The 27,091-nt window shown below is 41.1% G+C and overlaps 1 protein-coding gene across 1 annotated transcript in view; it reads left to right on the forward strand.

The window, feature by feature from the left end:
- The window catches only part of LOC144894212 (alpha-aminoadipic semialdehyde synthase, mitochondrial-like), a 165,667-nt gene that overhangs the window by 43,173 nt on the left and 95,403 nt on the right, over nt 1-27,091 (forward strand). The window contains exons 7-12 of the mRNA XM_078786315.1: nt 484-630; nt 3,566-3,644; nt 3,729-3,856; nt 7,608-7,747; nt 16,177-16,299; nt 26,883-26,994. Of these exons, the coding sequence (XP_078642441.1) occupies nt 484-630; nt 3,566-3,644; nt 3,729-3,856; nt 7,608-7,747; nt 16,177-16,299; nt 26,883-26,994 (729 nt within the window). The remainder of the gene's footprint in view (nt 1-483; nt 631-3,565; nt 3,645-3,728; nt 3,857-7,607; nt 7,748-16,176; nt 16,300-26,882; nt 26,995-27,091) is intronic.

The raw sequence follows: 27,091 nt of genomic DNA on the forward strand, positions 1-27,091 counted from the left end.
TCCGACTGCATTCTCTTACCCCATAAACGTAACACTATCAATGGTGAAGAATCACTTAAAAAATTCTATTATCCGGATCCATATCCGAATCTTCACCAAAATCTAATCATTTCGTTCTTGACACATACACTACTTCTCCACCGCCTTTCAAGGCATACCCAACCTCTCCACCAAGTTTCATCCGAATCCATGCACAACATTTTGAGATATGCTGCTCACAGATGGGCAGGGGTGAAAACATAACCCCTATCCACCTTTGGTGGTGGAAGTAGATATGATACCATTGTGGCTTAAACTCCAAAATGATTTGGCCAATCATTCTGCAACGGATCAAAAAAATCAGGACTTTCACTAGCTCAGCTTGCATATAAAAATGGCAATAGTACATTGATGACATATTGGAAAAATAAAGGCAGCAGCAGAAATATAAAAGTAAACTCAACAAAACCCCTTGATTGACGAGAGGTTTTGTTTTTTGCGCAGCACATGTCGATGGCGCACAACTACCGAACATTTGAACAGGCCATGTTGGCTTTGCGTGATGTTGGATATGAAATTGCCTTGGGACAACTTCCAGCTGAGCTTGGCCCTATGACCTTTGTTTTCTCTGGGACCGGTAACGTATCACAGGTATGTAGAACTGTTATTTACATCACCTAAAGAATTACTTTGGCACATACAAACTACCAGATCGCTAAAGGTGAAGTTAAGTTTGGAGGTAAATATGGTTCAACTGAAGATAAAGAATATTTTGGTGTGAATGGCAAAATGGCATTACATATTTGTATTTTGTTATTTGCTTGCTGTGGAGGGGTTAGATGTTACTTTGTGTTTTATATGCAGTTTCCTACCCCCTTTTTATTTGCTGGTCAATATCCCATCTTACTATAATTCACCAAATGTCGGTCTGTCTGTCTGTCTGTTTGTCTGTCTGTTTGTCTGTTCCCAGGTACAGCAAAAACGGCTGAACCGATCGCAACGAAATTTTGGGTCGGTAATCGTGGGACTCCCTGGAGTAAAATAGACTATATTGTTTTTCCTATTTTCCCCAATTTTCCAATTTTTTCCAATTTTTCAAATTTTCCAATTTTCCAGTTTTTCCAAACACGATCTAATAATATTTACCGATATGAACAGTGATGTGGCTTTTATTGAAATTCTACAAATACTGTTTAGATTTTGATGATTTGTGTGAGATATGATTTAACGGATGTTTATATAAATCGTTTTTAAAAAATTTTAAAACCTTAATTTCTGATATTTTGCCTTTTCATTTGGGCCTCCCCATTGAAGCCCCACCCATAGGGCGGGTACCGTTGCTAGTTGATTTAATTTGACATTTTAATCTAGAACCTCTAAACTTAAGTATAATCTATCTATAATTCCAGTAATCTCTGTCTGTCTGTCTGTACGTCTGTACGTTTGTTTGTTTGTCTGTGACCGCTGTTTCTCGACAACCACGGGTCCGATATACTTTTAACTTGCCAGGTATATTGCTGGGGACCCGAGGATGTGCCTTTTCAAGGTTTCATATTAATCGGACAATTACTTACCGAGCTATGTCCAAAAAACGATTCAACCAATCAGAGAGCAGCGAACGATCGCGTGTGCCGAACGTGGCGGGCACACTCTGCCTCGGATGGCACATTTGAGAGCGTATTCATTTATTTCACGTTTGCAAACTATGTTGGCGTTAAACTATGTTTTACAACTAATAAAAACGAATTTGCGATTCATTCGCTTTCCTGCGCGTTTGTGTACGCGATGGCGATTTCTTTACCAAACTCCGGAAGCCGTTCGCTTTGGACCGAACCATTGCATGTAAATAGAGGGGGGGGATTGTCACCACTCGCAAGCCGTTCGCTTTGGACCAAACCATTGCATGTAAATAGAGGGGGGGGATTGTCACCGTACTCGCAAGCCGTTCGCTTTGGACCAAACCATTTCATGTAAATAGAGGGGGGGGGGGGATATAATTTTAGATATAGATATAGTACGGGCAATGCCCTAGTTGATTTCAAATTAGCCAAAAGAATGGTGGGGATGCCGTGCCCTTATGTTTGAGCTATCAAGTCTGGATTTCATTGTCGGCCTCACTATAAACTGTCCGAATGGTTTTGCGGACGCGGCTTTACATATGTCGTTGTCTTTTTACGAAGAATCGATGAGTTATTGCCAGCACCTTGGCTCAAAATTCCAAATTCCGGCCGTGGCAGGCTGCTGGGAATGCAATGTCACGCTACCTATCATAATCCTTGCCATGAGATTGCTTCAGAAGCATCTTTTGCTCTACAGACTGGGATGAGTCGACTGATATATCACAGAAGACGTAAGATGCAGATACAACAATGTCGAGCAATACAGTTGGAGAAAAGCTCATAGAAGAAAGAGCTTGGGAAGTTTGCTTCTCACCTGGGGGTAACCTGCCTACCCTTAAATAAGTCTCCATGTAAAGCCTCCCCTTAAAATAGAGTGTTCCAAGGAGATCAATATTGTGAGTAAATCCTCTTCAACTTCAGATGTAACAGATACCTGTTGTGAACAGCCCTTGCTGAAACGTGAAGTCTGGTTATAATCTGCTGCATGGAATGGCCTTCACTGTTTAGGTCTTCGACTTCTTTATGCTTGTTTCCATGGTAGTTCCTTTGCAGGAGCCATAGTATTGACCACACAAGAATGAGATCATCACCTATATGTTTACAGTCCTTCCACAGGTGTGGCCCTGATATACCGACCCCCCAAAAAGACGTTTTTGGCCATGTAACTGGAACCCTCCATTTTGGATTTCCTTCTGTCTAACTGTGAAACATCGATTGGTGGGAAGGTTATGTTCGACCACTCGGTTGGAGATTAAAGGCAGTTCATGAAAGAGCTAGTGTTCACAGTAGGCCATACTTGAGAGGTTGGTGTCCTTGAGTACACAGCTTCGCGGTAAGGAACCTTTTACAGCTAAGCGACACAATATGGAGTTGTCTGCTAGGGCAGTGACAGAGAGCTGAGACAATCAGCCAGTTGTGCAAAGTCCGAACGAGCCCAACCATGGTTGAGACCCCACTGGATGTCCACATGGATGTTGAAACCACATGGATTTATGCAGCGTATTGCTTTTTACCTCCGCCGCTGAAGGTGGATCGAGGTTATGTTTTCACCCCTGTTTGTCTGTCTGTCTGTTTGTCTGTGAACAAGATATCTCAAAAATTTGTGGACGGACTTGGATGAAACTTGGTGGAGATGTTGGGTGTGTGACGAGGACGAATTGATTCGATTTTGGTGAAGATATGAATATGGATTCAGATGTGAGAATTATTTAATTTCTAAGTGATTCTTCATCATTGAGAGATCAGGTGAAAAGCGAAATATAACATGATATTTAAAAAACATTATGAACGAGTTACGACTAAACTTGGTGGATGAGTTGGTAAGGTGATAAGGACAAGCTGATTAGATTTTGGTTCATGTCCGAATCCAGATCCTGCCGATTATTGGGATACAAAACAAACTGTTCAGTCTGATCCTTGCTCTACCGAGTGCCGTTCGAGTTGTTGTTTTTTTGTGCTCACACTAGGGGGCCCAGAAGGTCTTCAGAGAGCTTCCTTGTGAGTTTGTGAGGCCAAAGGATCTTCCAAAGATAATACAGCAAGCTGGTGAGGTCTGAACCTATTCAGAGATAATTGTACATTGAGATTTAGGGAAAGCCTGATGACAAATTGAGAATGGATGTTTGTCAGACCCCCGAAAGGTGTATGGTGTGGTTGTGAGCCCACTGGACTACCTGCAAAGAACATCGGACGGTGGTTTCAACTTGCAGGAGTTCTTTAAACAACCAGAACTCTACTCTTCTCACTTCAACACAAAGGCAAGACATCCCTTTGCTTTTTCTCCAACCATATACAGTATTCTTCGCAATGCACTTATTGGCGTAAATTTCACATAAACTTCGATCTCTCTTTCTCGGGGTACTTGCTTCCAATCTCGTTCTTCAAGTCTGTCCTTCAATATCACAGCTCACACTAATCTCGCATCAACCTCTCTCTCATGGCTGTTTTGTTTTGCCTTTTATTATTTGCAAAATCTTTCAAGTATACTGGTCGGTTGCGTTTGTTATTGTCTGTCTGTCACTCGCCTACGGGTCACAATTCTAAACCGATCGTCATGAAACTTCATCAAGTTGCAGAGGTCGTCACAATTGAGAAGCCTGTTGATTTTGAGGTCAAAGGTCAAAGGTCATCTGGATGGCAAATTCTAAAATCGCCATTTTTCATCCGATTCACTTGAAAAATGAACAGCATTTGTATATTGAGTCACTGAATAGGGAAACCAACTATTGTTGAGGTCAAACGGTCATAGGTCAACTCAAGGTCAAACTTCTAAAATCATCAATTTTCATCTGAAAAATCATCAATTTTCATCTAATTAACCTGAAAATGTAACAGCAATTACATAGTGCATCGCTGATTTGGGAAACCAGCCATTTAAGGTCAAAAGGTCAACTCAAGGGCAAACTTCTAAAATCAATTTTCATCTGAAACATCATCAATTTTCATCTGATTAACCTGAAAACTTAACAGCAATTACATAGTGCATCGCTGATTTGGGAAACCAACCATTTAAGGTCAAAAGGTCAACTCAAGGGCAAACTTCTAAAATCATCAATTTCATCTGAAAAATCGTCACTTTTCATCCTCTTGACCCGAGCTTTGATCAAGATCGTCGATTTTAATCTTGATGAAATGGACAATTTGATGGATCAATTGGCGGGGGGGGGGGGGGGGGGGGGAGTTTGCAAATATCGTGCTCTGCATGACATCCTCTTGTTTTGTGCTTTGCCTTTGCACCCCATATCTGCCTGTGCTTTACCACTCAATAATTCAGTATGTATACATACCTCAGCAATATGTATTGTTATAGTTGTCCAGTCATCCCAGTTGCTTGGTTCGAATTCGGCAAGTCGCCACAATGCAACTGTAATGGTCAACCATCCCAGGGATCTTCATGCCAGATCACGTGTCGAAAAGCCACGACACCATGCAGATTGCAGGTTCCGAATCGGTCCAGCGCTACGCTAATTAGGCACCACGCATCTCGATCCAATTAGACCAAGCGAGCCGAAGACGCCACGCGGCGTGGTCTGGGTATACAACGGTATTTGCCACCACCAATTATCCCTCAAAGAGGCTTTCTAAATCACCAAATTAAGCAACCACAACAGCCAAAATTCACCTGAGATCAGGTATGTTTAATAAACCATAAATAGTCACATGGGGAAGGGAACACAAGAAAGACAAGGAATACCAAGTATGTAATAAATAAAAGGCAAAACAAACCCCTTACCCACTACTGGCCATATGTGCCCAATGAAGTCAATGAATGATCGGAGAATGTAAATACCTAAGTCCTTCCCGGCCCTCAGACACACCACGTGAGATAGACAATAGTGGCAATGACAAGACAGAAAGAGTTAATGGCCAAACATGACAGAGTATGTGAGTTAGGTTGCCACGCAGGCCTTGCTGATAGGGCAGGATGAACGTCACACGCCTCGGGGAGAGAGAGAGTGATGGAGAGAGAGAGAGAGGGACAGACACAGAGAGACAGAGACAGACAGAGACAGACAGAGACAGACAGAGACAGACAGAGACAGACAGAGACAGACAGAGACAGACAGAGACAGACAGAGACACACAGAGACACACAGAGACACACAGAGGCACACAGAGACACACAGAGACACACAGAGACACACAGAGACACACAGAGACACACAGAGACACACAGAGACACACACATGGCTCTGGCTTCGGTGTGGCAAGAGTCTGGTGCTCAGTATGAGCAGTCTTGGTGCAGCCTTTCGTGTGCAGCTCTCCGTGGGTGGGAGGGGGGGAGGGGAGGTATATATCCTCATACTTCCTGCATCGCCCCTGCCTTTATTGCCCTGGCCCCACGCATTGGCAATGATGGATCACACCCCTCCCCTCTCACTCACCATTGGTCGGAGTCCATTCTGGGTGCAGGGCGACCCCTTCCCTGACCTGCACCCCAATAGTCCTGGTGCTGTGGGACCAGTTGTGATGTTGGGTGGTGTTTTCCACCTAAACTTTGGTCTGGAGGCTGACCCAAACACAAAAATTGGCATTTAGGACAGATTACAGAGGGTAAAACAGTAAAAATGGGGTCAAAAGGGTTGATAATTCCAGACACCGACACTGGGATAGGTGGACATCGTATAACTAGACATATAAGTGACACGTATGTAATATCACGATTAATTACTTCACGCCGAGTCTAGACATTCATTAAGGAGACACCGCTCTTAGTGTAGCAGCATAGCAAACCTGTTGTGCATTTTGTGATACAAGCACCAAATTTGGCACAAATGTACATTAATATGTTGCGAACATTTTCAGATATTGGGCCACTTGAAATTCCGTAATTTTTTTTTTCAAATTTCGTAATTTCAAATTTTTTGGGTGACACCGTCACAATTTCGGTCTTCGAGGCCGGCCGATATAGTGGGGCGGCTTAGCCCAAATATTCAAAAGAATTGTGCATTTTGTGATACAAGCACCAAATTTGGCACAAATGTACATTAATATGTTGCGAACATTGTGTGGTCAGCAATGAAGACGAGAGTCTGAATTACATGTATGCAAAAGACCTTGTGAACCAGTGAAGCAAATACACGGGTAAGCATGAATTAAATCTAGGGCATGATATAATTTCCATGATGTTTACCTCTACACTCAATGGTGGAAGGAGGTAATGTTTTGATCCCAGCTTGTCTGTATGTCTGTTTGTCTGTTAGTCCACAAAATTCCAGACAAAGCTTGTAGTAGTGGTAGTTGTAGTGGTAGTGGTGATAACAGAAATTGTTATATAGAACTGAACTTATATTATTATTATATGCAGAAAATAACTTCATTTCTATATGCCCTGCAGTGGACAGGTTAATTGGTTTATGCACTGAAGGGGTCACCCTGGTGTGCACTGCTGTGTTCTGCCTCACTGAGTTGTTCAGGTATGATGTACTCAGCACAAGCTTCCGGTCGGCCCGGAGGTGGGGGTGCGGGGCCTGTCACGGAACGTCAAAACAAACGGCCTGCCGGGGCCGCCCAAAAGTCGGGCGTGAGGGGCGCGTCCACTAATGGAACGCCTCTCGCTTCCCAGATCGAGGGCCACGTGGTCAGGAGAACCTCGTCCCTTCCGGTCACACTTTGCCTATCGGCCGGCCTCGAAGACCGAAATTGTGACGGTGTCACCCGAAAAATTTGAAATTACGAAATTTGAAAAAATTTGAAAAAAAAAATTACGGAATTTCAAGTGGCCCAATATCTGAAAATGTTCGCAACATATTAATGTACATTTGTGCCAAATTTGGTGCTTGTTTCACAAAATGCACAATTCTTTTGAATATTTGGGCTAAGCCGCCCCACTATCTACACTAAACATTATTAACCCTCCAGAAGCCATTTCCACAACAATATTTTTGAACAACTTTATTCTTGGCACGATTTTTGAGGGAAATGTGTGTTATGTTGTGACTTCTGCAGATATGTGAGTAAGATGAGATGAGTCTCGTGAAGACCTCTGAAGTACTTTCGTGTCCACAGATTGCACCATACACTTCATGCCTCATCAATGGGGTCTACTGGAATTCCAAAATACCAAGGCTGCTCACCAGGGAGGATGCTGTGCAGCTTACTTCATCAAAACTAGGCTCCACGCACCTGTCTCCAGGGCTACCATACAGGTCTTTGCAACACAAGATTTATAGGAAGTTTAGCGTGGTCCATAAAGGTGTTGATCAAATTCTGTCCTTAATTTATTTCTTGCCTGAAGGTTCTAGAATATATTATGATGCACATTCAGAAATTAAGAGTGATCTCTGGTAGGCGAGATCGATTCCTGTTTAAATATGTATTATCAAATAACATAAAACGGTACATTGATCACTTTAAAAAAAAAAATCAAAAACATGCCTGTCCCCAGCAGTGGCGGATTAATCTTAACTGAACTGGGAAATGTTGAGGTTTTTTGACTGATCTCGCCCGTCGATGGTCCGCCAATCTTGAAAATTTGCACACGCATAGATCATCACGTAATGAATGTGGTGGAAAAATTATTTTTTCCCATAATATGTTAATTTGCCTAATTATTGTACACCGCACCTTTCCTATGCCATCTCCACTCTCCAGGCATTGCAAATCGTCATTGCCGGGCACCGAAGGGGGCTCGGCAGTGACGCACGCTGAAAGAGAGTACTCAGTTTTCACTCTGGTTGTTTGTTTTCTTGTTTGTTTGTCCGGGCGATATCTCAGCCATCCTTTGAGCTAGGAAGCTGAAATTTCGGCACAATAGTGAACAAGTCCTTTGTCAAAAACTGTATTTTTTGTTTTTTGATTAATCAATTAATTGATGAGTTATTTAATTATTAGCGATTAATTAAGTACTTATTTAATTAATCAAATTTCCTTTCTCTTCTGACCATTAACTCAGGCACCTTTTGAGTTAGGAAGCTGATATTTGGACATGCCAATGACCAGGTGATTTGGCTGCAAAGGCTATTTTTGATTTATTAATTAATCAATTGATCAATTAATCGATTAATTATTTAATTATTCGATTAATGACTAAACTTTTTTTTTTTTTTTAGTTACAGATTCTGATGAAATGGTGGTGGTTTATGTGTTCTATTACCGAATTGATTAATAATTTAATTTTTTAATGATTCTTATTCATTTATTTTCATTATTAATCATTTATTTATTTTCTTTCTCATTTAGCCAATATCTCAGGCACCTTTTGAGCTGGGAAGCTAATATTTGGACATGAGTGACCAAGTGATGTGGCTATCAAGGATATTTTTGATTTATTGATTAATTATTTAATCAATTAATCGATTAATTATTTAATTATTCGATTAATTACTAAAAAAAAAAATATTTTTTTTACAGATTCTGATGAAATGGTGGGGGTTTATGTGTTCTGTGACCGAATTCATTAATAATTTAATTTTTTAATGATTATTATTTATTTATTTTCATTATTAATCATTTATTTATTTTCTTTCTCATTTGGCCAATATCTCAGGCACCTTTTGAGCTGGGAAGCTAATATTTGGACATGACAGTGACCAAGTGATGTGGCTATCAAGGATATTTTTGATTTATTGATGAATCATTTAATCGATTAATTATTTAATTATTCGATGAATGACCTAATTAATTAATTTTTTAAGTTACAGATTCGGATGAAATGGTGGTGGTTTATCAAGGATATTTTTGATTTATTGATAAATCATTTAATCAATTAATTATTTATTGATTAATTGATTAATTATTTATTGGTTAATCAATGATTTATTTAATTTTTTATTAATGACTTATTTAATTAAATTTCTAAAAGATACATCTTCGGATGAAGCACTAGTGGTTTAGTTATGCTATTAGCCAATTGATTAAGAAAATATTTTGTGATAATCTTTTATTGATTTTAATGATACAATTAATCAATCAATTCGTGTACACCTCTCCCTCCCAATGCAGCCTCTATGAGCTGCACTGCGGTATTGCCGGGCGCCGGAGGCGCCCCGACAATGCCGCGCCGTAGGATATTTAATTATTTGGCATGGGGGCGGTGTACTTTGAATATATCTTTTCTTGTTGCCTAATTCTGTTGTTCTACAATTATTAGCTCACCTGGAACGAAGTTCTGGGGAGCTTATGCGATGGCGCGTCGTCCGTCCGTCCGTCAGTCCGTAAACACTTACAACAACTTCTCCTAAACCGCTGATGGGAGTGTGACCAAACTTGGCACAAAAGATATTTGTTATGAATGAATGAATGAATGAATGAAGGAATGAATGAATAAAATGCTTCCATAAGGCACGGACGAACTTGTTATGTTGTGAGTAAAGTGGCATTTTTCTCAGAAATTACAAACACAATTTCCATTAAACTTCACCACAACCTTAATTACCCATGATGTACCAATGTTTGTTCAAGGCATTAGAAAAGTTGGGGTCTTAGGAAGTATATGGGGTTGGGGGAGGGAGGGTTTGCCCCCCCAATATAACTATTTTTTTGTTTATTTGTTTAACGTCATATGATGATGTTAGTATGATTCTACCTGCTGCCCTGTCTTCTGTCAACCATTGATATTGGTTTACGTAGTGCCGTGTACGGCCTGGAACGAATGAGGCCGCTGTGGGCGGGGCCGAGTGAGGTTGCTGTGGGCGGGGCCGAGTGAGGCCTGTGTAACTGTGTTGCCGTTGCCTGGAATAAAGATGGTGCTTGATGCTATCTGCGTGTCCACATTTTTATAACAAAGACATTACAATTGGTGACGAGGATTTTTCGGACCATGGCTACATCGTACGGAAAGGTCCCGGAGTATGCTGGGGACAACCCCGAACTTTTTGCACTGCAGCTGAGGTTTTATTTCATCGCTAACGACATCGTCAAGGTGGGAAAGCAGAAACGATTCTTCTCTCGTCCCTCTCGGCGGAGGTTTTCCGTTTGCTGTGTGACTTGATTTAGCTGGCGAGGACGTCGGATGATGCTGTTACCTACAAGTCCATAGTGAAGACTTTGCACGACCATATTAAACCAGGCAAATCACCACAGTTTATATCGCGGTACGAGTTCGACAACCTGGTTCGGTTTCCCAATGAGAGGGTAGCTGATTTCGTGGCTGATTTCGTGACCAGGCTCAAGCATCTGGCGGGGATTGTCGTTTTGGTGACGATGAACGATCACAAAGATTGAAGGATCGTTTTATCGCGGAGTTGCGAGATGAGAAGATGGTCGCGTCAATTTTATGGATAACGTTTGAAGAGATTACGTTTGCTGAAGCGGTTGAAGAACAAGCTAGAAAGGATGTTTGCGCCATTGTTGCGGAGGACTCTGCGGTTAATGTCATAGCTTCTGGAGGGTCACGTGCTCGCGATTCTCCGTCTGGGTCGGCAGACCAGAGTTCTTCTTCTACTTATTATTCTTCTTCTTCTTCCTGGGTGCATGCACATGCAAGCAGTGCATTTCAGGGACAACTACCACAGCAGCCTTGTCAGGGATGTGGTGGTTCACATTTTCGTGGGAGCTGTCCATTTCGGAATGTGGTGTGTCACCGGTGTGGTAAGATGAGCCATGTGCGGAGGGTCTGTCGGGGCCGGGCACCGTCATCGGTTGATGTGGTCGGGGCTGGCAGTGGGTTTGATCAACAGGACGTGTTTCCGATGACCTCAGCTGCGAATCACCCCTTTGTGGTGGCTGTCAGTGTGAATGTCAGGCCAGTCAACTTCACAGTGGATATCTGGGCATCAGTCAGTCTCGTGAGTAAACGGATCTGGCATCAGTTGGGTTGTCCGATGTTAGCCTCGATACACACTACCCTTCGTACTTACACAGGGGAGATGATAAAACCATTAGGCTTGATGGATGTATTAGTTTGTTATCGGGACCAGCAAGCAGTGTTGCCCCTGCATGTGGTTGATGGTTCTGGACCATCTCTACTTGGTCGTGATTGGTTGCACACCATTCGTCTGGATTGGGCAAACATTTACAGTGTCCATACGTCATTCCTTCTCCTTCATGCTTGGAGGTGATCTTGGAAAAACACCAAGTTCTATTTTGGCCTGAACTTGGGAAGCTCAAAGGTGCTCAAGGTCACCTGCACCTGAGGGAGGGTATCAGTCCACGATTGTGTAAGCCTCGACCGGTGCCATATGCCCTTCGCGATCAGGTCGAAGCAGAGCTCGATCGATTGGAAAGGATTGGGGTCATTGAACCGGTGGAACACTCTGCGTGGGCAACGCCCATGGTCACAGTGCTTAAGAGGAATTCGAGGTATTCGCCTGTGTGGTAATTTAAAAGTGACAACCCCAACCTCTGTGTGGAGCAGTATCCACTGCCATCCATTTGACAAGATATATTCAAAGTTGGCTGGGAGTCGGTACTTCACGAAGTTGGACTTGGGCGATGCGTACTTTCATCTCGAGATCGCGCCGGAGGATCATCACCTCCTTACCGTCAATACGTGTCAGTGTATGTACCAGTATAACCGTCTTTGTTTCAGGATCGCTTCTGCTCCGGCAATGTGGCAGAAGGCGATGGATCGTCTTTGTACCGACTTACCTGCACAATGCTACCTGGATGACATCCTCACTGCAGACGCCAAGGCCGAACAACATGTTGAGAACATCGACAAGATGATGTCTAAGTTGGCTGTTCATGGCCTTCGCTTGAATAAGGACAGATGTTTATTCTTTCAGAAGTGAGTGGAGTACCTGGGGCACGCCATCACCCCAGAAGGGCTGTCAAAAGCCCCTCAGAAAGTCGAGGCTAAAGCCAGCATGCCCAGCCCAAGCGACAAAGTTCAGCTTCGTTTCTTCATTGGGCTTGCTCAGTATTACCAGAGGTAGCAGAACTATGCTCAGATTGAGCGTGAAGCGCTGAGTTTGACATGGGGCATGTTGAAATTTCGTCAGTACTTGATAGGTCGGCATTTTCTCCTACAAACTGATAATTATCAACCGCTTCAGTTCTTGTTTAATCCTCAGAAAGGCATTCCAGTCACTACCGCTGCTCGACTACAGAGATGGTGTCTTGTCCTCAGTGCGTACGACCATGAAATCAAATTTCGTGCTTCAGAACGGCACGCTACTTGTGATGCACTGTCTCGATTGCCGTCTACAAATAGCCAGGCTGAGTCATTTGTCAAAGCGTTGAAACATGCCTTGCATAGAGGCCAAGTGGTTCGACCTGTGCAGAGTAGGGTTTAGGTGATTGTGCATGACTATCGTAATTCAGTGCATTCTACTACACAGGAAACACCTGCATTCCACATGTATGGCCGACCGTTGCGGTCACGCCTGGATTTGCTTTGACCTGGTGCACCTGAAGTTGTTACGGCGACCAATGTTCGTTCATTCACGGTGGACCAGCCAGTTATGGCATGGGACTATGTACACCGACAGAAATGGGTGCCAGCTGTTGTGGTCCGAGTTTTCGGTCCGGCTAACTACCTTGTTCATACTTGGCCGGGTTTATCTGGAAACGTCATGCGAATCAGTTGTTGGTCATTGCTGGTCCGGTCATTCACACACAACCAGTTCCGTTCCGCCGTGCGACGTGTCCTCATCCATTGAGGTGCCCGTGACCACGTTTCGGCCATCTGCCCATCCTTCTGTGGAGCCGGATGTTAATGGCGGTGAGAGTAGTGTGGATGTTCCTCAGGTTTTGGTTGAGCCTAGTTTGGTGTCTGGTGGGGAGCCATCATCTGTGTCCAGTGCCTCACCGTCACCGGTCGTGTCCACGGCTCAATGCCCACATGTTTCTTCCAGACGCATTATGCGACCAGCATATTTGAAAGACTATGTGACTTAAGGGGGAGGAGTGTAGTGCTGTGTACGGCCGAGTGAGGCCTGTGTTGGCAGGGCCGAGTGAGGCCTGTGTTGCCGTTGCCTGGAATAAAGATGTTGCTTGATCCTCTCTGCATGTCCGCATATTTATAACAAAGACATTACGGTTTAAAATACCTTTAGTCAGTGCAGTATACTGTTTATTCTACCAGGTGAGTGCCCAGGGGTATTTCCCATATTTTTCAGTATACCCGAGAGAAAAAAGCCCTGAGAGGAGAATTTGAAATCCCCAGTGGGAATCTGTCTGCTGCCGCGTCCTTTGTTATCTTGCACCCACTGCTCTTTCCTTGCTCTGCCTCTCTCATGTTTCTGCAGTGTACTCGCAGTCTGTTGGCAACCCACTTCTGGTAAAACTCTCAAAATCCAGGCTCACTCTCACCCCCACTCATATGTTCCTTTTTATCATGCATGTGGAACCAACTTCCTCGGTCTGTTCAATTTCATTCTTCCCTCCAGGACTTCAAGACAGCTGTTCACCACCACCTCAGGTCATCCACTATTCATACTTATGATATTTTCTATCCTCATTGTCCCTCCCCTAGCCCATCCCTTGTTATGTTTTCCTCCATTCTCCCTCTTTATTAATTTTTTTGTACCATTTGTTTTATCCCTGGTCTTCCCTTCCTCTTCTTGCTGCATTTGAACTTGTATCCAGCTTGTTCACACAAAATGTCACACTCTCCCTCTCTTTGATGTCATTCCTCCCCATGCCCAATGGTCCTCCATGTATCCCTCTTCCTGCTGTTGGTTTGTTTTCTCCCTTTTCCACTCTGTTCTTCTTTTTTCTGTCATGTTCCGGTCTATTATGAGCGCTACCTCTTCCCCGAGCCTTGACGTTGTACACAAAACAACACTAAACAACTTTCACTCTGTATATTGGTACTTGTGCTGACCAGTAGGGTCTGTTTGCTACTAGTGGGGCGGCTTAGCCCAAATATTCAAAAGAATTGTGCATTTTGTGATACAAGCACCAAATTTGGCACACTAGTAGACTATCATATTATGAAAAGATATGGATATTGGGCCATCTCAGATTCAGAGATTTGATTTTTGCAAGATTTGCAGATTTTGCAAGCTGAGATTGCAACGCCAGGGACGGCCGACTCCTTCCTACGAGCTGCCCACGTCACCCGCACAAGAAGAGCTCATCAAATCACTGCAGCGGCACTGCACATCCTGCAACACCGTGCGTATGAACGCCACTGTATGACATATGCTGATGATGCAGAAGACCTGCCTGAGTTCGAAGACTGGTGTCACCAGAGAGGAGAAGACATTCCCAACTTTCAGTACTGGGCAACTGTGCTGGAACTAGAGATGTTGGTACTGGTCTACGTGCGTTCTCTGCGGCAGGCTTCATTCACGACGTACCTTGATGCCCTGACGGAACTGGTCCCATGGTTCCATGCCTTAGACCACACACACTATGCCAGGTGGGTCCCTGTTCACCTGAGGGACATGGTTGCACTCCCAATGAAGCACCCAGATGTAGCCAGAGAATTCAGGGCTGGCAACTTCACTGTACAGAAGACGAAGAAGGTGTTCTCTTCGATCCCAATCGAATCGAAATCTTGCAAAAATCAAATCTCTGAATCTGAGATGGCCCAATATCCAGATCTTTTCATAATATGATAGTCTACTAGTGTACCAAATTTGGTGCTTGTATCACAAAATGCACAACAGGTTTGCTATGCTGCTACACTATACAGCATTGCCTGCATGGGGTTCTACTTAAGGCCAGAATCAGTATTGCTGCTGAAAAGAATGTGATCATACTATTTACAATTGATGTGATCATTAACAAGAGTTGATATTGGAGGAAATGTGGGACCACTGAAATAGAATGATTATTGTCATGAAAACTACTACTTCAGAGGAGACTATACCCGGAGGGGAATATAGGTTTGCTCTCTGTCCGTCCGTCCCACCTGTGATTTTACAGACTTTTTCCCATACCTTTTAACATAATTCAACTAAAACTTGGTACATGGCTTTAGTATGATAACTTACAGAACAAGTTTGAGTTTCGGGGCATATCCCCAATTTTTCACTGAGTTATGTATATCCTGGTGTTGGCTTAGCGGTTAGGGTACTGGCTTGGGATCCTAGGATCCTGGGTTCGAATCCCGGTCGATCGCTGAATTAACGCCAGTGGGGTTGACTCAGCCTGTCATCCTTCCGAGGTCGGCAAATTGAGTACCAGCTTGCTGGGATGAATGATCCTGGTGTGTACCCCGGTTTAGAATAAGTACACCGTATCCCTGCGCATCATAAGAGGTGACTAAGGGTTGGCGTCAGGAAGGGCATCCGGCCATAAAAACATTGCCTCAAACAGGGAACCATGATTGTCATGGGGCCCGCAAGGCTAACCCCTGCTCGCAGGGAAAATGGCCTAAAAAAAAAAAACCATCATTCATTCATATTCATGCCCTTTTTTAACTTTTCAAATACTCGCATATTATGCATTGCACAGTTTTCAGCTGCCCTGACTCCACCCCAATGCTTTACACCCATTGGCTGGACAGCTGGCCTGACTCCACCCCAATTAAAATCAGGCGCTGCCATTCCATGAAGCAGCACAGATTGGCAGGCCTCAGGACTTAAGGCGTGAATGTTAGTCCATGGCCCAGTGCCATTGGAATGATCATATATGGTATCGTATTCCTAAATTTGATCCTTATTGTCATGTAGCATTAGATATTAGAAGGCATCGATAAGCAACTGAAATTGGCACTGCTTTTGACCTTGAATGTATCCTGTAGGATGTTGGCGATTAGTGACATCTCGTCAGATGTTAACGGATCCATTGCCTTCATGTCTCAATGCACCACCATCGATGAACCATTCTGCATCTATCACCCAGACAAGGGAACAAAATATAACTGGTAGGAAACGATTATATTGTTGAAATGTGTTTCTTTGCCCATCTGGGCACCTCCCGATGGCTCCAATGCGATATTTGGTCTTTCATTTGGTTCTAATGCTGTTGGACATCATTGTACCTACGATATGGTTTTAATCATACAGTGCCTTCATAAAGTATTCACACAAACAAAAAAAAAATTCTAAAAAAAATAATTCCACTTTGACATGAATGGAGTATTATCCAGTGCATTCAGAAAGTATTCAGACCCCTTCACTTTTTTCACATTTTGTTATGTTGCAGCCTTATGCTGAAATCGTTTCAATTCATTTTTTCCCTCATCAATCTGCACTCAATAACCCATAATGACAAAGAGAAAACAGGATTTTAGAAAGTTTTGCAAATTTATTAAAAAGAAAAAACTGAAATATCACATTGACATAAGTATTCAGACCCTTTGTGATGACACTTGAAATTTAGCTCAGGTGTCTCCCATTTCTCTTGATCATCTTTGAGATGTTTCTACACCTTCATTGGAGTCCACCTGTGGTAAATTCAATTGATTGGACATGATTTGGAAAGGCACACACCTGTCTATATAAGGTGTCACAGCTGACAATGCATATCAGAGCAAAAACCAAGCCATGAGGTCGAAGGAACTGCCTGCAGAGCTCAGAGACAGGATTGTGTCGAGGCACAGATCTGGGGAAGGCTACAAAAAAATTCTGCTGCATTGGAGGTTCCCAAGAGCACAGTGGCCTCCATAATTCTTCGATGAAAGCCGCTTGGAGTTTTCAAAAAAGCACCTAAAGGACTCTCAGACTGTGAGAAACAAGATTCTGTGGTCTGATGAAACCAAGATTGAACTGTTTGGCTTCCGTCTGGCCACGCTGCCATAAAGCCCAGATCGGTGGAGTGTTGCAGTGATGGTTGTCCTTCTGGAAGTTTCTCCCATCTCCACACAGGATCTCTGGATCTCAGCCAGTGACCATCGGGTTCTTTGTCACCTCTCTTACCAAGGCCCTTCTCCCCCGATTGCTCAGTTTGGCCGGGCGGGCAGCTCTAGGAAGAGTCCTGGTTGTTCCAAACTTCTTCCATTTAAGAATTATGGAGGCCACTGTGCTCTTGGGAACCTTCAATGCAGCAGAAATTTTTTTGTAGCCTTCCCCAGATCTGTGCCTCGACACAATCCTGTCTCTGAGCTCTGCAGGCAGTTCCTTCGACCTCATGGCTTGGTTTTTGCTCTGATATGCATTGTCAGCTGTGACACCTTATATAGACAGGTGTGTGCCTTTCCAAATCATGTCCAATCAATTCAATTTACCACAGGTGGACTCCAATCAAGGTGTAGAAACATCTCAAAGATGATCATGAGAAATGGGAGGCACCTGAGCTAAATTTCAAGTGTCATAGGAAAGGGTCTGAATACTTATGTCAATGTGATATTTCAGTTTTTTCTTTTTAATAAATTTGCAAAACTTTCTAAAATCCTGTTTTCTCTTTGTCATTATGGAGTATTGAGTGTAGATTTATGAGGGAAAAAATGAATTTAAACGATTTCAGCATAAGGCTGCAACATAACAAAATGTGAAAAAAGTGAAGGGGTCTGAATACTTTCTGAATGCACTGCATGTAGATCAGTGACAAAAATCTCAATTTAATCCATTTTAAATTCTGGCTGAAACACAACAAAATGTAAAAAAGTCAAGTTGTGTGAATACTTTCTGAAGGCACTGCATATATATTTAGAAAAGTTTTGTTTTGTTTTGTATAAAAACACACATTTATATATATATATATATATACGCAACGCATCCAGGTCCATCGCATCCATCCATCGCATCCAGGTGTAGCATGCAGCAGCTACACCCGGATGCGTACACACCCCCACCCCCACCCAGTGAGAACACAGACTACAACAACAAAACAGCCTCCTCTCCCAGAATCCACAGCCCCACATCCACTCACACACACACACCAAAAAAAAACGACCGACCACCTACCCTTACAACATGCACCACTCAAACAAAAACACATTCATGCAAAACCACACCCACTCCTGCAACACACACACACACCCACTCCTGCAAAACACACACACACACACACACACACACACACACACACACACACACACACACACACACACACACACACACACACACACCATTCACACATCTCCATTTCTCTTCCACGCTCAGTCACTACCCCTTTTGGCTGAAATGAGCCACCACCCACAACCTCAACCTACACCGTTTGACGTGCCTCCATAAACTTCCTCCAAATCTAAAGTGAGCCTTTCAAGGCAAACTGGGTCACACATCCTCCTTATTTCTGTCCCACACACTCCAAGTCGAGCAAGAAATTCAGAAAAGGAATCGCCAACATACCCTCTACACCCCACCTCAAATGGCTGACAAGGAACTCGCCAACCCTTCTCCCGACACTCTGCCTCCAGCTCACTGTACTTTTCTCTCTTCCTCTCGTGCACCTCCGCCATGTTCTCTTCCCAAGGTACAGACAATTCCCCTAAGATGACCTGTCTTGTTTCACCTGACCAAATGAGAATATCAGGCCGCAACTTTGTCACACAGATCTACTCTGGGAATACCAATTGTGGCTTTAGGTCTGCCACCACCTGTGAATCACAAGCATCCGACAGCCCTCTTGCTTTCCACCTCCTCCTCTTTCCACCTCATACCACTTGGCCCTCTTTGACAAACCACACCTCTCCCCCAACGGTCTCCTTCTCCACTCTTCTCTCTCTCGATCTCAGTACCTCTTGTTGCACCATCTGCACTACCACCGCCAGCACCTGATCATGTCGCCACTTGTATCTACCGACTGCCAATGATATAATGAGCATGCACTCAGTGCATGCTGCACCATTCCCAAACCTCCACACAAAGAACATCTCTCCTCCTGCAACAACCCCCACAATCTCAAGTTTACAGGTGAAACAAGCACATCATGCATTGCCGCAACAGGAAACTCAACAATATTGGCTCCATCCTCCAAATCTCTTGCCACCTCAATGTCCTCATCCGCACACCTTCCCACCACATTCATGCACCTTGCTGTGCCTGTCCGACTGTTTTCACATATCTTTGCTCCTCCTCCACACATTTAATGAGCTATTAAAAAGAATACAGTGTCATTGGGAAACACACATTTAATGCACGATTAAAAGATAACAGTGTGATTGGGAAACACACATTTAATGAGCTATGAAAAGATAAACAGTGTCATTGGGAAACACATTTAATGCGCTATTAAAAGATAAAGAGTGTGATTGGGAAACACACATATAATGCGCTATTAAAAGATAAGTAGTGTGATTGGGAAACACACATTTAATGATCTATTTTTAAGATTAACAGTGTGAAAGGGAAACACACATTTAATGAGCTATTAAATGATGAGCAGTGTGAAAGGGAAACACACATTTAATGATCTATTAAAAGATGAACAGTGTGAATGGGAAACACACATTTAATGAGTTATTAAAAGATGAACAATGTGAATGCGAAACACATTTAATAAGCTATTAAAAGATGAACAGTGTGAATGGGAAACACACATTTAATGAGCTATGAAAATATGAACAGTGTGAATGGGAAACACACATTTAATGAGCTATGAAAAGATAAACACGATGAATGGAAAACACTCATATAATGAGCTATTAAAAGATAAATAGTGTGAATGGGAAACACACATTTAATGAGCTATTAAAAGATTAACAGTGTGAATGACAAACACACATTTAATGAGCTATTAAAAGATAAATAGTGTGAATGGGAAACACACATTTAATGAGCTATTAAAAGATTAACAGTGTGAATGATAAACACACATCTAATGAGCTGTTAAAAGATGAACAGTGTGAATGGGAAACACACATCTAATGAGCTATTAAAAGATGAACAGTGTGAAAGCGAAACACATTTAATGAGCTATTAAAAGATGAACAGTGTAAATGGGAAACACACATGTAATGAGTTATTAAAAGATGAACAGTGTGAATGGGAAACACACATCTAATGAGCTATTAAAAGATGAACAGTGTCATTGGGAAACATACATCTAATGAGCTGTTAAAAGATGAACAGTGTGAATGGGAAACACACATCTAATGAGCTGTTAAAAGATGAACATTGTGAACGGGAAACACACATATCATGAACTATTAAAATATGAACAGTGTGAATGGGAAACACACATTTAATGAGCTATTAAGAGATGAACAGTGTGAATGGGAAACACACATATCATGAGCTATTAAAATATGAACAGTGTGAATGGGAAACATATTTAATGAGCTATTAAAAGACAAACAGTGTGAATGGGAAACACACATATAGTGAGCTATGAAAAGATGAACAGTGTGAATGGGAAACACACATCTAATGAGCTATTAAAAGATGAACAGTGTGAATGCGAAACACATATTTAATGAGCTATTAAAAGATGAACAGTGTGAATGGGAAACACACATGTAATGAGTTATTAAAAGATGAACAGTGTGAATGGGAAACACACATCTAATGAGCTATTAAAAGATGAACAGTGTCATTGGGAAACACACATTTAATGCGCTATTAAAAGATAAATAGTGTGATTGGGAAACACACATTTAATGCGCTATTAAAAGATGAACAGTGTGAATGGGAAACACACATGTAATGAGTTATTAAAAGATGAACAGTGTGAATGGAAAACACATTTAATGAGCTATTAAAAGATGAACAGTGTGAATGGCAAACACACATGCAATGAGTTATTTAAAGATGAACAGTGTGAATGGGAAACACACATCCAATGAGCTATTAAAAGATGAACAGTGTCATTGGGAAACACACATCTAATGAGCTGTTAAAAGATGAACAGTGTGAATGGGAAACACATCTAATGAGCTGTTAAAAGATGAACATTGTGAACGGGAAACACACATATCATGAACTATTAAAATATGAACAGTGTGAATGGGAAACACACATTTAATGAGCTATTAAAAGATGAACAGTGTGAATGGGAAACACACATATCATGAGCTATTAATATATGAACAGTGTGAATGGGAAACACACATTTAATGAGCTATTAAAAGACAAACAGTGTGAATGGGAAACACACATATAATGAGCTATGAAAAGATGAACAGTGTGAATGGGAAACACACATCTAATGAGCTATTAAAAGATGAACAGTGTGAATGCGAAACACATATTTAATGAGCTATTAAAAGATGAACAGTGTGAATGGGAAACACACATGTAATGAGTTATTAAAAGATGAACAGTGTGAATGGGAAACACACATCTAATGAGCTATTAAAAGATGAACAGTGTCATTGGGAAACACACATTTAATGCGCTATTAAAAGATAAATAGTGTGATTGGGAAACACACATTTAATGCGCTATTAAAAGATGAACAGTGTGATTGGGAAACACACATTTAATGAGCTATTAAAAGATGAACAGTGTGTATGCGAAACACAAATTTAATGAGCTATGAAAAGATGAACAGTGTGAATGCGAAACACACATTTAATGAGCTATTAAATGATGAACAGTGTGAATGGGAAACACACATTTAATGACCTATTAAAAGATGAACAGTGTGAATGGGAAACACACATTTAATGAGCTATTAAAAGATGAACAGTGTGAATGGGAAACACACATTTAATGAGCTACTAAAAGATAAACAGTGTGAATGGGAACACACATTTAATGAGCTATTAAAAGATGAACAGTGTGAATGAGAAACACACATTTAATGCGCTATTAAAAGATGAACAGTGTGAATGGAAAACACACATCTAATGAGCTGTTAAAAGATGAACAGTGTGAACGGGAAACACACATATCATGAGCTATTAAAAGATGAACAGTGTGAATGGGAAACACACATTTAATGAGCTATTAAAAGATGAACAGTGTGAATGGGAAACACACATATCATGAGCTATTAAAAGATGAACAGTGTGAATGGGAAACACACATTTAATGAGCTATTAAAAGATGAACAGTGTGAATGGAAAACACACATCTAATGAGCTGTTAAAAGATGAACAGTGTGAAAGGGAAACACACATATCATGAGCTCTTAAAAGATGAACAGTGTGAATGGGAAACACACATTTAATGAGCTATTAAAAGATGAACAGTGTGAATGGCAAACACACATGCAATGAGTTATTAAAAGATGAACAGTGTGAATGGCAAACACACATGCAATGAGTTATTAAAAGATGAACAGTGTCATTGGGAAACACACATCTAATGAGCTGTTAAAAGATGAACAGTGTGAATGGGAAACACACATCTAATGAGCTGTTAAAAGATGAACATTGTGAATGGGAAACACACATATCATGAACTATTAAAATAGGACAGTGTGAATGGGAAACACACATTTAATGACCTATTAAAAGATGAACAGTGTGAATGGGAAACACACATATCATGAGCTATTAAAATATGAACAGTGTGAATGGGAAACACACATTTAATGAGCGATTAAAAGACGAAAAGTGTGAATGGGAAACACACAAATAATGAGCTATGAAAAGATGAACAGTGTGAATGGGAAACACACATCTAATGAGCTATTAAAAGATGAACAGTGTGAATGGGAAACACATGTAATGAGTTATTAAAAGATGAACAGTGTGAATGGGAAACACACATCTAATGAGCTATTAAAAGATGAACAGTGTCATTGGGAAACACACATTTAATGCGCTATTAAAAGATAAATAGTGTGATTGGGAAACACACTTTTAATGCGCTATTAAAAGATAAGCAGTGTGATTGGGAAACACACATTTAATGAGCTATTAAAAGATGAACAGTGTGAATGCAAAACACACATTTAATGAGCTATGAAAAGATGAACAGTGTGAATGCGAAACACACATTTAATGAGCTATTAAATGATGAACAGTGTGAATGGGAAACACACATTTAATGAGCTATTAAAAGATGAACAGTGTGAATGAGAAACACACATTTAATGTGCTATTAAAAGATGAACAGTGTGAATGGGAAACACACATCTAATGAGCTGTTAAAAGATGAACAGGGTGAATGGGAAACACACATATCATGAGCTATTAAAAGATGAACAGTGTGAATGGGAAACACACATATCATGAGCTATTAAAATATGAACAGTGTGAATGGGAAACACACATTTAATGAGCTATTAAAAGATGAACAGTGTGAATTGGAAACACACATATAATGAGCTATTAAAAGATGAACAGTGTGAATGGGAAACACACATCTAATGAGCTATTAAAAGATGAACAGTGTGAATGCGAAAGACATATTTAATGAGCTATTAAAAGATGAACAGTGTGAATGGGAAACACACATCTAATGAGCTATTAAAAGATGAACAGTGTCATTGGGAAACACACATTTAATGCGCTATTAAAAGATAAATAGTGTGATTGGTAAACACACATCTAATGAGCTATTAAAAGATAAGCAGTGTGATTGGGAAACACACATTTAATGGGCTATTAAAAGAATAACAGGGTGAATGACAAACACACATCTAATGAGCTATTAAAATATGACAGTGTGAATGGGAAACACACACTTAATGAGCTATTAAAAGATGAACAGTGTGAATGGCAAACACACATTTAATGGGCTATTAAAAGATGAACAGTGTGAATGGGAAACACATGTAATGAGTTATTAAAAGATGAACAGTGTGAATGGGAAACACACATCTAATGAGCTATTAAAAGATGAACAGTGTGAATGGGATACACACATATCATGAGCTATTAAAATATGACAGTGTGAATGGGAAACACACACTTAATGAGCTATTAAAAGATGAACAGTGTGAATGGCAAACACACATTTAATGCGCTATTAAAAGATAAATAGTGTGATTGGGAAACAGACATTTAATGCGCTATTAAAAGATAAGCAGTGTGATTGGGAAACACACATTTAATGGGCTATTAAAAGAATAACAGGGTGAATGACAAACACACATCTAATGAGCTATTAAAAGATTAACAGTGTGAATGACAAACACACATTTAATGAGCTATTAAAAGATAAACAGTGTGAATGATAAACACACATTTAATGAGCTATTAAAAGATGATCAGTGTGAATGAGAAACACACATTTAATGAGCTATTAAAAGATGAACAGTGTGAATGTGAAACACACATATAATGAGCTATTAAAAGATGAACAGTGTGAATGGGAAACACACATGTAATGAGCTATTAAAAGATGAACAGTGTGAATGGGAAACACACATGTAATGAGCTATTAAAAGATGAACAGTGTGAATGGGAAACACACATTTAATGAGCTATTAAAAGATGACAGTGTGAATGGGAAACACACATTTAATGAGCTATTAAAAGATGAACAGTGTGAATGGGAAACACACATTTAATGATCTATTAAAAGATGAACAGTGTGAATGGGAAACACACATTTAATGATCTATTAAAAGATGAACAGTGTGAATGGGAAACACACATTTAATGAGCTATTAAAAGATGAACAGTGTGAATGGGAAACACACATTTAATGAGCCATTTAAAGATGAACAGTGTGAATGGGAAACACACATTTGATGTGCTATTAAAAGATGAACAGTGTGAATGGGAAACACACATTTAATGAGCTATTAAATGATGAACAGTGTGAATGGGAAACACACATTTAATGAGCTATTTAAAGATGAACAGTGTGAATGACAAACACACATCTAATGAGCTATTAAAAGATGAACAGTGTGATTGGGAAACACTCATTTAATGGGTTATGAAAAGATGAGCAGTGTGATTGGGAAACACACATTTAATGAACTATTAAAAGATTACCTGGACACCTCTCACCATGTCAGCCTCCTCACGGTTATGCCAGAATGTTCTGATTCGTCACTTAATTGCTTGCTTTTACTTGGATGTAGAGGCCACAGCCGCCACACGGTCACGGAATGCTTAACCCCAAAATGGGGTATCGCCGTTCAAAAATTACGTCATGCTATTTATTTCTTCAGTAATATAAGCACAATAGTTATTTAGTTATTTGATTTCCCGGATCTTCTTGGAAGGACTTCCGTTGGTTGGTTTTTGGGCGCGGAGATGGGACGTAGTGTGGCCTTTAGGTGCTTGAACTCTTGGTGCGTGCTGTGCTCGCATGGAGTAATTGTTACGCTGTACGGTTCTGGGTTGAATATACTTCTCTTGGAAGAAACCCGTTTCCTAGTCCTTTGGTTCATCTATTTAGATCTAACACCCATGAACACAATTTGGGTGTTACAGTAATTTGTGTAACGTAACGCTTCAATACGTACCGTAACGCTTGGTCACTGTGCATTCTGACGTGCCGATTGGGAAACATGTTTAAAGCATTTTAAAAAGATGAACAGTGCGATTGGGAAACACATATTTAAAGCATTTTTAAAAGATGACAGCGCGATTGGGAAACACATTTAATGCATGATTAAAATATTAACTTGACACCTCTCTCCACGTGTGTGTCTTGTAAACATACACATAACTTACTCACACATGAACAGAAAGTTGAATGATGCCACCACTCTGTATCTGCCACTAGACTGCATCCAATATCACAGTATATAACTTATCATCAAAAATCCAAAGAGTGAGAGTGCTCCCCCTGGACCCCCTGCACCCACCTGCACCCCCTGCACCCACCTGCACCCACCTTGTTCTTGCAATAATTATTTGGGTATTTTAATGCCAGACTGGTTTAAGTGATGAGGTTTCGCACTAGACCGAAGACAGTACTCTCATTATTTTGTAAAACTGGTTTTTGATATCGACTCATTGGAATTTAATTGTTAAAATAAAATATGTTGTCATAAATATTGTAGTTGATGGTATTGAAAGTTTAATAAACGACATCTTCATTGATTTAACATTTATGATGTCCGACAGGATGGTACGGCAGGTAGCACTCATCTTTTATCTGTCTCGTGTGTCTGATTGTCGACGCAACTAGAAACTGTTGGGGTTGCTCTTCACAGGTAGAGGGAGCGTTCCATCTGATGGACGTTAACCTGGAGACTTCTCCCCTAGTATTGGCTGGGTGATGTTAAAGGTCGCATAGTATCTTTTAACACAGTATACCCAGGGTATACCAATTTTTTTTTACAATTTGTCCGACATCACAAAATGTACTGTTTGAGCGAGCAGACGAAAACAAGTGGACGAATTCTTCATGCATTGTTAACTCCTGGGATGCAAAGTCCAAAAACCCGTTTACTAGTAGTTGGCATGCAATCAAATCTTCCCTTGTTTTTCACCACTTCCAGACTGCACTGAAGAAGGCTTTTCCTGCATTAATACTATCGGTACCACCATATTTTCTCTCGACACGTGATACTTGCTCTGCTGTTAATATGTAACACTCATTTAATGAGTGTTACATCTGCATCTGCATCTGGGAGGTCTTATATTAATTATTAAGGGTACACAATAAACTCTTGTGAATCTTTAGTTTGAACCTACTGTAGAATACTATGAAATATTGTGTATGTGTGCAGTGTGCTGTTGTTAATGAGTTCTGCTACTGTGTGCAGCATTCGTGGAGAGGGCATTTTGATTTGCTCCATTGACCAGATGCCAACACAGCTGCCAGTTGAAGCGACGCATGACTTCGGTGATCATCTTTTACCATATGTCCCAGAGTTGGTACGTTCTTGTTAAACGAACATTTAAATAATTTGCTGATTGTTTCACCTCCATCATTGAATTACCCTTTCGTGAAATTACGAATTAATTAATTAAT

Source organism: Myxine glutinosa, chromosome 11 (assembly GCF_964187855.1).
Source record: "Myxine glutinosa chromosome 11, kmMyxGlut1.1, whole genome shotgun sequence".
Classification (NCBI taxonomy): domain Eukaryota; kingdom Metazoa; phylum Chordata; class Myxini; order Myxiniformes; family Myxinidae; genus Myxine; species Myxine glutinosa.